Source organism: Pholcus phalangioides, unplaced genomic scaffold (assembly GCF_987345545.1).
Source record: "Pholcus phalangioides strain wild (caught in Gottingen) unplaced genomic scaffold, Ppha-v1.0 ptg000030l_1, whole genome shotgun sequence".
NCBI classification, from domain to species: Eukaryota; Metazoa; Arthropoda; class Arachnida; order Araneae; family Pholcidae; genus Pholcus; species Pholcus phalangioides.
Window position 1 is genome coordinate 1,531,555 of NW_028301620.1, and position 12,615 is coordinate 1,544,169.

The window sequence follows — 12,615 nt, forward strand, 5'->3', positions numbered from 1 at the left end:
AACACTCAACTCCAACATGCGTTGGTGCGAATAATTTTGTATAAAATAAAATTTCTGGATACGCGATTTCATAGGAGTACGTAACACATGTTAAATGTAGTTTAAATTGTTTCAGGAATGTGTAAGGTGCAGTTGACAATGGGGAGAGGGAGATTAAAATAATATATTTTTTTTTTATGTAACCTCTCTGATCATCACGTATTCCCAAGAGATCCTTACAATCTGCAATGAAATAAATAATCTGTACTGAATGAAAAAAATGACAATTTTCGATACTTTTCTTTTCAATCTCCAACAATATCAATTATCACATTTACAAGAAAAATTGGCAGAAATAACATTAAAAGACGGTGTGACGTTCAAATTTGAAGATGGCTATTAATTTTTCTTTCTGTAAAAGCAAATACCGTTCCTGGAATTTATGGGGATATACAGAGGAATCTCCCGTAACGGACACTCCCTGTTTTTAGCGGACACCTCCAGTTATCAAACACTTTTTGAATTATGTCAACGGGACTCCGGACTCCCGTTGAGACTGATTATTTTACTATCCATTAACGGACACTCCTCGTTAGCGGCGAAAATTTTCGGTCCTGTGAGTCAGTGCCGTCTTAACGCATGGGCTCCTGAAGAAAAGAGGGGGGCTCAGAAAAACAAGAAGTAGTTGAATTTTTTGAGAATTTCCCATGTAGGGCCTCAGAAAAATCACTTGACGGGGGTCCATGATGCTCTTAAGACGGCCCTACCGTGAGTGTCCGTTATTGAGAGGTTCTAATGTAGCTGAACATTTTTCATGCACGAGACGTTTCAATGCAGTTACAAATCTTTCGAAAAAAATCGAAATCACCTACAGATATTCAATTGTGAGGATTTGAGAACACTGCATAGTAAAACCAAGCGACAATCATCACACTTAGAAAACATCTATTAATAAAATTATTTTTATTAAAACTAAGTAACAATTGTAGTTTTGCGCATTAATGGATATTTTTTGTGTGATGTGAAAATTACTTTGACCACAATAAATGCAACTAAATGCATATGTTTTGTGTTATATGCATATGTTTATAATTTTATAATTCACAAATTTAATTTTTTTTGTTTTGCAATGAAGTTTACTGTAATTTTCTTGATTGTAATTATTTTAGAATTTCTAACCCTTTTTATACTAGAAATGTTTCAGGAAAACATTTATGCAAAAAAATCGAAAATTCGCCACTGCATCTTTCAATATGTGGGTTTTTAACATCTCTTTCAGGGGGGCGATGAGAAATTTTCTCTTTGAAAAGGGGGCGATGGGCTGAATAAGTTTGGGAAACACTGAGCTAGACTATGGAACACCCTGCCTCGCGACCTCGTTTCTGCCCCCTATGCTGGATTCGTCTCTTCCTTGGACGATTTTAACTCTACTCCATTTATGAAGTGTTTTCCCATTTGATTTATGTTCTTTTATGTTTCCAGTTTTGAATCTTACCAGTGTAAGTGCATTGGGTTGTGCCTACTGGGTTGTGTGATAAATAAATAAATAAAATAGAGATCACTAAAGTGGTTCTGTAGGGGACTTACCAATAGGGAGAATAGTAGTTCAGGTGCCCACAAACTAGGGAAAGGTTTTTCTCGTTTTTGGTACATCGAGTAAGAGGCCATTAAGAATATTTCATATTTTTGGTTGATGACGTAAGCATCATTCAACCCCCCCCCCCTCATCAAAATCCATCGATCCCGTCAGCAAACTCGAAACCCCCTCCCCACCCCTTGTTGCTGACATAATACTTGAATTACCCCATATATACATATATATGTTACTGCCAAAGCACAGAGTGCGGCCAATTCGCGACGAGGGAGGCCACTTCATGAATTTGCCAAGACTTTTGGCCAAAGTCGGAATTGCAGAAATAATTTGGACTTTGGGGGAAGGGACATTTCGCGAAGTGGCCGGAGATCGCTGGCCAAAGCCCAATGCGCTGAGGTAAGGTGGTCCGGTAGGAACCAAATCTATTTTTTTTAATCACCAACGTGTGATACATGTCTATATACAGCAGCTGTATTGGATTAGCTACCCGTGATGAGGAAAAAAAAGTGAAATTTGGGAGAAAAACATTAAAAATAATTATATAAACACATGAAGCTTTTCCGTCAAATTTTGGAGAGAAAAAAATGATTACAGCATCGTGACTGCGGTGGTGTGGTGGGTTGCCATAACTAACGGGAACATAAGTATCACGAAAAAATGACGATGAGCCCGAATCATGTCTTTTGTTATCGAACTTTGGCCAGGGATCATCGGCCACTTCGCGAACTTTTGTATTCATATATAATTCCTCAATATCCTTTTTTAAGTAATATTGGAATCTCTCTCGTAACTAGATTATTTATTTTTGCAACAGCTGTGACGTGCCCTCCTCTACAGAATCCAACGGATGGAAAGATCCTGGGCGAGTGCGATAATCATTACGGGTCAGAATGTTTCGTCTTGTGCCGTGAAAACTACGAGCTTAAGGACCCGAATAGCCAAGCACTGAAGTGCCAGAGTGACGGTCGGTGGTCCTCGAGTGCTCCGACGTGCCAAAGTAATTTTTTGTTTTCATTCTATGTGATAAAACAAGTGCATCGGCACATGTTTATTCCGAATTGAATTCGATTTAAAACAACACAAAACATTTCTGTCGTATTTTTAATCAAATATTTGCCTTAAATGAGATAAATTTGGGAAACGGGCACGTGTCATAAGATCTGTGATTTCTGTTCTTTTCAGGGATAAAATGTCATTCGCCAATCCCGCCGCGTTTCGGAAAAATGAAATGCGATGCCGGAGAGCTCGTCCCGGGTAAAAGATGTTACTACAGATGCTTCGACGGTTTCATCCTGCAGGGCTCAAAGATGAGGGAATGCCTCGGCAATAAGATGTGGAGTGGAGTGCAGGCCCATTGCATCCGTTAGTATTTACCGAAAAATGTGTTGTGTGTGCGCGCGCGCGCTATAAATACAGTCAATTCGCGATCATTCGAACTCAGTTAACTCGAACATCTCTTTAAGTCGAAGTTTTCATTCGGACCCAGAACTTTTTCCGCATTTTAGTGTTAAAATTTTCCCATAACTCGAAGTTTTCGGGAATGACAGAAATTTAAAAAATTGAGTTCAGCAACATACTTATTTATTAATCAGCATAGAATTCGGCATTGAGCAATAGAATTTAGCATTTATCAAGAGAATTTAACATTTATGAATAGAATTATATATATATATATATATATATATATATATATATATATATATATATATATATATATATTGCTAAATTATAAAAAATTTAGTATTTAGCAATATAATTCAGTATTTAGCAGCAGAATTAACATTTGAGAGTATTGAATTAACATTGAGAAGACACCAACGAATAAGGCAAATACACACTAAAATAATAAAATTTATTATTTTTTGTGTGTATTTGCCTTATTCGTTGGTGTCTTCTCAATATTCTTGGGCAAAGTGGATCAACTCTTCTATATTGAATTAACATTAGCAGATTAGCAACAGAATTTTGCCCAGTCACACATTTAGTGGATTCATTTAGCAATATAATTCAGCATTTCAGCTTTGTCTGCTTGCAAAACGTGAATGACTTCATCACGAAAAAGGGTAAAAAAGAGAGGAAACAGCCAAAAATCACTGCGTTTTTCAAGAAAAAAATAATCGTGTATACACTTTATAATTCTTTTCATTTATACGAGCACCGTGTATGCGTCCGTTTCCATCGTACACAGTAAGTACGTCTAGTTCATTTCAACCATTCTAGCAGTTGTAACGTACGGGATAATGGCGCACTTTAGTAATACTGAAAAAGCAGACATGCATTCCATTCACGGAGCTGCAAACGGGCGTACCACAGAGGCAGCACTAATGTACGGTGAGCGTTTTCCGCACAGGTGGTTGCCCAATCCGAAAACATTTGTGACTTGCATCGGCAGCTGTGTGAAACGGAATCCTTTCTTGCTTCCCTGTCTGCGACGCAGATTTGCATACGGTACCTTTTTCATCCCGAAGTTACATTTGCATGCATGGTGTTCTTTTTCTCCCGATAAATTTCAACAGGATTGCCGTTCAAACGTTTGCGCAGTGGCCGTTTCGAAACTTGCTAACGCTCTTACGTTTCATATTAGACCATGCATTCTTTGATGACAATTGTTTGCATTGGTGTGTACTATCACCTCTTAACGGTTCTCCCATCTTTTCTGAATCACCGTTGAAGTTTTTTTGTCTATCTTGCTGATATTTCAAGGTAACACAAAAAGTTCCTGAATTGTCTTCCAGGTGGCGTTTTAACCTTTCTTATCATTTGGCGCGTACTCGTATTGCTATGTGCTATACCACTACGTTACTTGCACGAGTCTATCCGCCATATTACAAGTGTTATTCAAGACTGTGAAGTTTCCAATGTCCTTCATTTCTCTTGAATATTTATTCTCTTTGATCCCGGGCATCCCAAAATGATTCTTAAAGGTTGAAAATGATTGTAAGAGGCTGCGCATATGTCAATATATACGAGATCTTCAAATGGTCATAACTTTTGAATGAAAGAAGATACAGCGATGGAAGAAGTGTTTAGGTATACTAACTCGGACATGCGCTACAATATAATAATAACCAAAATGCCACCTGGTGGAAAATTCTTGAACTTTTTCACATTGTCTTGACAAATCAATGGGCTTCGAACAGAATTACAGCTAAAATTTTTAAAATTATACTGAATGAGATGATAATGCATAAAGCTTGCTTAGAATGTGTACAATGGCCGCCAAAAAATTTGTAACATTTAATACTGCTACTGTATTTTCAACCAAACTTTCTTCAAATGCTATGGGGTAAATTTATTTTGATACAAAATTTAGAGTTGCCAATAAAAATGATTTTCATTTTTTTTTACTGTAAATCCCATAAAAACGTTTATTTTTACGTTTCTTCAAATTATAATTTTAAAGAGGGTAAAACTATTACAATAGAATTAAAGCTGATAATTTTCTACGAGTAACTCTGAAATGCCCTGTAAAATTTTATTATTTTTGCACACTGTCTAAACCTTTTCCCATATAAGAGCGAGATATCTCAGTCTAGAGTAGAAATACATTCGCGCTTCTTCTTCGTTCTTTCCCTCGTCGAGACACTTTATTGGAAACCCTATGAACGGGAAATGATACTTTTCTCTACCTCAGCATTCTTTCATTCAAGTTGTAAAAATTCAAAATAGTTTTTATTTATTGTGAATAAAAAAATAAAATGGTTGAGTTCATTCTATTTGTGTGCAGGCCCTAAAAATGACATCTTTGACTTTATGAAACTTATTAACACAGTCATTAAGTTGCCAAAAACATAGCAATTTTATATATTTAATACTTCGGTAAATATACTGCATTCAAAAATATGAATTTTTTTCAAATGACTTTTCAGAGCGGAATCTACACTTCTAATAATGGAAAGTTTTAGCAAGCGTCAACACACTGTATAAAAATTTATTATCTTTATTTTTCATTAGATTACTTACTGACCCCCCCCCCCCTCCTTGTTTTCACATCATATCTTGTTTATTTCGTCTCACTCCGTCAGCCTGTACGTAAAGTGTCACGTTAAAGCACCAGCTTACTGCCGAGTTTTGCAATGTTAAAGCGACAAAGAAACAAAAACAGATTCATCAACGACCCCCCCCCCCCATCGAAACGAAACCTGTCAACTTACCTATGTTGGTCCGCAACCAGGAACCCTGTCACATTCCTCCTTTCCCCCCCCCCCCCGGACCACGAAAGAAACTTCATTTGTATTAATTTTATCACCGAATAAAATCCAGGGCCACCACATCCCGGGCAGATGTTTAGTGGGACCCCAGACTGAGATTTATCGCTTTCTCCCTCTATTGCCAATTTACGGTGTTGAAGCAGCAAGAATCAGATTCATCCCGGACTTCCAGAAACTTGTCAATCCCACTCCCACGGTGACACCCATGAGTTTGATAAATTTATTACACATTTTACCGCTGAATATACATAATACTCAAGCGTCTTTCTCTTTCTCTTTCGTTGGTAAATTTCATATATACCTGAAATTTATCCCCTTTATCTGTGATTATGCATAATATCTTAGGGTAATTGGTGAATTTGATAAATACGAAAAAAAAAATCCAAATGAGTCTAGTATGCGTGATCCGATATAATAACAAATTTTACGATCGTACCCTGATATAATAATGTATGAATTATCATGTATAGCAAGGTTGCTCAACCGTTATGAGAGTGCGGGAAACTTCGTTTACTTGAAAACGTGCCGCGCGGCAATTAGTTATGTAATCTGGATCAACGCCGCAGGTTACTTATGTGATTTGTAAATGCACTGCACCGTGAGGCACTTGAGTGATCTAAAACTAAAAGCTGTGGCCAATTAAGTGATCTACCACTGTGCCATGGGTCGCTTAAGGGCCGTATTCACCGACATGGTTTAAACCTGTAGTTACAATTTTTGGATAAGAGATCAACATAGATTGGTTAAAACCTTGAATTTAACCAATCCGTGTCGATCTCTTATCAAAAAATTGTGACTACAGCTTAAACCATGTCGGTGAATACCGCCCTAAGTTATCTAGAACTATAAGTACTTTATAAAACTGTGCCACAGGCACTTTAGTAATCTAAAACTATGCAGCCAGTGGTCTAAAACTGTGCTACAAGTGACTTAAGTCATCAGTAAATGTGCCGCAGGTCACTTAAGTAATCTATAAATGTGCTACGGATCACTTTACGTAATCCGCAACAGTGCGGTGAGTCACGTATGTTATTTACTGTAGAACTGCGCTGCAGATTATTTAAGTGATCTAAGAATGAGTCACTTGAGTTATCGAAAATGTACCGCTTGCGAGGTGAGTGGAACTGCACCGTAGGTCACTCAAGTGATCTGGCAATGAACCCCTTAGTTTATTTTTACAAAATTGGGTTTGAGGTCAGACTCAGAGGGCTGCATTTGGCCCTCGGGCCATGGGTTGAGCATGTGTGAGATGTTTGTTACATCATATAATACAATTTATCATGTTTACCGACGATGCGATGCTTTGGGTACTATGCATAATCGCCGGTAAAAGTGACATACTTAAGAAAATTTATCAAACTTACCAAAATGCTGCGCGATTATCTATGATAACCTAACCCGATTTATCACAATATCCGCGTAGCATATCAATACATCTTTCTTTCCCCACTCTGAAATTGGAATTTTCGATAAGTCGAACTAACGGTATCTCGAAGTATTTTGTCTGCCGCTGCACATTTGTCGAGATTTTACTATATGAAAAAAACATTTTTTTTTTTTTTGGAAATTTCTCGCACAATAGTACAGGTTAATCAGTCGTAAGGTTTGACACGCACACGGTCATAAAAAATGTGTCCCGTGAGTCGTGAAATTAATCATTTCCTTCTAATTAGATCCGTATCCATTTGAAAATTCGAGCGTTTCCAACGATACCGTAAAATATGATGTTATTTCTATTTAACAGGCATCGAATGTCCGATCCCTCATCAACCGAAATACGGACGTCTGGTTTCCTGCAATTCCGTCTCGAAGCCACGATATGGTGACACGTGCGTCTTCAAATGCAATTACGGATACCGACTGGTTGGTTCTTCATTTTTCAAATGCGACCGAAACGGCGCCTTGGTAGACAATTACGGTCAAATTCATACAGACGACGTTCCTTACTGTCAAGGTAACAAGGTACTACGTTGTACACGTAGTAACGCTCTTAATAATAAGTAGATATAATGTGCATTCCTTTTAGCCCATTTTCAGGAAAACGACCCCATGATTTGATAAAAAGTGCTAATGAATGAAAATGAGAAAAGAACGTGATGAAAACGAAGAAAAGAAAATTATAAAAATGAGAAACTGAAAGTTATATGAAAATAAAAATAAATTTTGAATGAAATAATAATAAATTTTGAAAGTGAAAAAAAAAATTATAAAATGGAAAAACGAAAAAAAAAACAGTTATAAAAATTTAAAAAAAATGAAAATTATAGAAAACAAAAAAAAGAAATTGGGAAAAATGTTATAAAAATAAGAAAAGAAAATTCTGAAAATTTTCTGAACCGCGTGCACAATTTCCTTTTCACAATCTTTAGTGCCTTTGAAATAAAATTCCAAATCACTCATTTTTTAAGATATCTGTTATATTTCCATTTCAGGGAAAAAAATATAATATATTTTATGATATAATATATTTTCATTTCAAAGTTTCATAAAAATTGTTAATATATGCTTTTAAAAATACCGGAATATGCGTAAAATGAAAAATGTGCTCTAAAAATTAAGTAAAACATTAAGTGAAAAAAATGATGCATTCAAAAATGCTGAAGCTTCCCTAAAGAGGGAAAATATGTGCAAAAAATGAAAAAACCATGTGTTTTGAAAGTGCAGAAATTTGACCCACAAATAAAAAATATCAACAAAAAAATGAAAAAAAACATTCAGAAAAGTTTTTAAAAATTGCAGAAAAATGATACAGCGAAAAAACGAAAAAAAAATTGTGCATATTAAAACCACTGAAATATGCCCTAGAGAAAAGAAACAATCCTTCACTTAATTGGAGAGCTCAGAAGACATTAAAAGTGAGATAAAAGAATCTTTTAACATGTTTTTATTTTGTGGTCAATATAAGTGGCGTTATCAGCTTTTGCAATATAAAGATAACTGCTTGATTGCTTTGACTACTAAAGTTTAACAACGAAGAGTTACTTGCAATAAGAATGCCATTTTCAGAAAGTTAGCTTCTCAGCCCTCCAATTATCATTTAATAATCTTTACTATTTCAGTAATATTCCCGTGATTATGACTGAATTTCAGAAATGTGCGTTTTTCACAGAAAATTACGAAAACTCCGAAATCGCGCAACTCGGGGTATTACTGTACCGCATTTTATTCTCGTTGGCATTTGAATATCGAATATGGCTTTCATTGAATTAAGCATTTATTGATTGCGTGCGTTTCTAATTTTTTTACAATCTGATTAGATAATCTACCTCCCGAAATCAGATGTCCACGCGATCGTGTCCTGGAAACGACGAGAGGACACGGGTATGCCATTGTCGATTGGGGCAACGAGAACCTTCCGGAAGCTCACGACAACAGCGGAGAGGAAGCATTCATACAGAGCTACCCACCTGGATATATGACCGGTGGCAGGTTCCCGATCGGAACTAAAACCATAACTTTCGAGGCAACCGACAAATCCGACCTCAAGAGCTACTGTGAATTCTCCATCACTGTCATCGGTAAGTGATTGGTTACCCGCTCATCCGATCTGTAACACACGGTATAATTTAATGTGTTTGCCGTATGATAGGTTAAAGCAGGGGTTCCTTACCTGTGGGTCGCAGGGGCTTTCGAAATGGGTCGTTCAAACCCACTAACAGCCAGGGGCTCTTGCGCTATTAGTCAAATACAAATACAACGCCACAACAGGCAATATGCCCAACGAGGTGGCTGAGAAAAAAGATGCCCATAAAAATATGGATGTCATATATTTCAAAAATACAGCAACCCAATTAAAAATGCAATAAATAAAAATTATAAACAGTATATACTCGTGATAAAATCTTACACAATGCCCATAAAGAATACTAAACCCAACCCATTCTTAATTCGCAGATTTGGCGCGGTGGTGAGATGCTCGTCTTACGCCATGAAGGTTGCAGTCAAGGTCTATGGGTTCGATCCCCGGGAAGAACGTAGACAGAAGTTCATTTTCACAACGAACCTAAGGCCAACACCGGTAGATGGCACCTTCATTTCCAACCCAGTTCATAGGTAGTGAACTGCCGTAAGGCGATATAACTGGAGTTTGTATATGGTGAAGTAGTAACCAAGGGGTTTTTTAGTTCCCGAGAAGCACCGTGGTAAGATGTTCGTTTACCACCGTGAAAATTTCCGTTACTTCCGCAGGTTCGATCCTAGAGAAAGAACTTGATAGCAAGTTATTTTCCGATGAACCTGAGGCTACCACCGATAGATGGCGTCTTCATTTCCACTCAACTGTATCGGTAGGTAGCTGCTGTTTGGCGATATGACCGGAACTGGTGCGCGGTAAAGTAGTAGTAGCTAAAGGTTTTTGCGTCATTGGTTTTGAGTCATCCAAACTTTATTAAAAGGCTCTTCCGAGATGGGTGACACAAATCCATTTACAGCCGCGGGCTCTTGAACTAATGGTCGTGACCTAGACTTCATTCGTGAAAGCTTCCTAGATGAGTCGTGAAAATCCACTTACAGTCTTGTTATGAATGCATTTATACGTCTATGGTCTCGCTAATTTCGACGAAAAAAACAGTCCCATGGGTCACGAAGCTTATTTTGTTGATTTTTGGTCACGGTTGGAAAAGGTTTAGAACCCCTGGGCAAACTTATAGAATAAATTGTAAAGCTCTAGCGTAAATTTTAAATGAGAGAATTTTTTTCGTCGTTGAAGATGAAATGTTTTTCTATTTTCTGTCAGACAGGGAACCACCTCAAGTCCTCAGATGCCCAGACACAGTGCAAGTGAACACTACGGATGTTTCGATAAGAGTGTATTGGGATGAGCCTGTCTTCAAGGACAACAGTAACGAATATTACGTCGTTAAGAGGGTAATCAAATGGTTACCGTTTTAGGGTGTGAAAATAATACTCGCTGGTTTCCGATTCTGCAAATCCGTGCTGTTACGGATTTGTCAAAAACTTGAATGTCAGGTTTTTTAACAAATCCGTAAAGACGCGGACTTGCAGAATCGGAAACCAGCGTGCACGATGTGTTCGAACCCTTACCCGCAAGGAGTCACGTATGAAATCACTGAAACGCTAACCTTGAAATTAGAATACTAGACACATATTTGTTATTTTTTGCAGAGCCATTACCCAGGTGATCCTTTTCACCCGGGAATCCACAATGTGTTTTACGTCGTGAGAGACCGGAGTGATAATGCTGCGATGTGCGAATTTCAAGTCATCGTAACACGTAAGTCGAATTCGACGATAATTTATTATTTATTATCCAACTATTTAATATAGCTAAATCATGTTCAGTGGGATTTTTTAGTGTGAAAAGATTTTTTTCAATAATTATGAGGCCCGTGTCATCAACATAGCTTATGACTTTACCATGCAACTCAAGATATTTTATATTATTTGCATAAATTAAAAATAATATGGGACCCAACACAGATCCTTGCGGGACACCATTTCTTATATAAATAGAAAATTACTTACCTCGGTATCTATTTTTAAAGCCCGCATCCGATTTGACAAATAACAAATCGTAAAAGCAAATCTCTAATTCCTGTGGAAAAAAATTTTCTTGACCAGTCGGAATCTCAACGCAGCAAAAATTAACGGGTGCCGCTTCTTTCTCAACTTTCCTCCGATTTTAGAATTCGAATATCTCGGTTAACTTACCGAGAACACTTAGAACACTTAGAACACTTAGAACACACTTAGAACACTTGAACACTTAGAAGCGGGAAATTTTTTTGTTGGCATCACAAGAGACAGGGCAACAACTTCCTGATTAGGTTTTTAGGCACAAGGTGTCCATATAAAAAAATTATTTTTTTTCTATTTTAATAACTGTACATCCCCATGAATGACGTAACTGAAATTCCTGACTTCGCACGTTTATATTCAGCAAGAATGAATTCAATATCTGTCACCGTTTTCTTAAAAACCATCAGTCGATTGTGGGACACTGTATCTCGCCTCCTTAAAACACTTTTATTTCGGCAATACCGAGTCTATCTAGCTCTGTACAAAGAGCTTTGTTCGCGAATATTTGTTTTCATTCCCCCCCCCCCCTCCCCAATTTCTCAGATCAACTACCAGCGGGATCTTTTGTTCAAAGTGCATTAGGGGGAGCGTAATATTTTTTTTAATAATACATATAATATAAATAATAGAAAAGATAGACGATATTCCTCTCTCTTCCTTGTTTTCTTATTATTGTTCTCGGTGTTGGGGGAAAGCACTTATCCCCTGCACAGAATCTGAAAAAATATATATATTCTTGTTGAAAAAGGTATGGCATTGTACGAAGGGTTTAGGGATTTTCATTGAGGCAGTTATAGTGCGGATCAGAAATTTTTTTTTTAAAAAACCGCTTATAAAAGGTTAATAAGTTACGTATGTAAGTTCCGTATGTACCGTACTTCTCGGCCCATCCGCCGATGCACTTACGTTTTCTGAAAGCATAATTTCGTGGTTTACGGCTCCTACATTGATTTTCGTTTCAGTCTTAAAGAAATTTATGACTATCCCATGACATTCAAATATATACTAATTGAATTCCATTTGAACTACCCGCAATTCATTATTAGCACTTAGCATTTGTTCTGTAAGGTGCCTAGAAGGGAGGGCGGACTCCTCGTTCTTACATCTTCGAAGAAAAAACTTTTTTTCGCTGCTCCAAAGTGGTGTCTAATCGTTAAAAAAAAAGAAGCAGAATAGGAAGCAACAAACTGCCAAGGCTCCCAGGCTTACTTATCTGCCATCTTTGAACGAAATGTGTGCGACGTCAGTATTATCGCTGTAGCATATTGCTGGTTCTTAACCTTCTTTTTTCAA

At 37.2% G+C, this 12,615-nt stretch overlaps 1 protein-coding gene across 1 annotated transcript in view; it reads left to right on the forward strand.

Moving 5' to 3' along the window:
• Positions 1 to 12,615, forward strand: part of LOC149067432 (sushi, von Willebrand factor type A, EGF and pentraxin domain-containing protein 1-like) — a 77,981-nt gene that overhangs the window by 27,328 nt on the left and 38,038 nt on the right. Inside the window, exons 6-11 of the mRNA XM_089252633.1 lie at positions 2,388 to 2,570; positions 2,756 to 2,935; positions 7,529 to 7,738; positions 9,042 to 9,302; positions 10,520 to 10,650; positions 10,909 to 11,017. Of these exons, the coding sequence (XP_089108759.1) occupies positions 2,388 to 2,570; positions 2,756 to 2,935; positions 7,529 to 7,738; positions 9,042 to 9,302; positions 10,520 to 10,650; positions 10,909 to 11,017 (1,074 nt within the window). The remainder of the gene's footprint in view (positions 1 to 2,387; positions 2,571 to 2,755; positions 2,936 to 7,528; positions 7,739 to 9,041; positions 9,303 to 10,519; positions 10,651 to 10,908; positions 11,018 to 12,615) is intronic.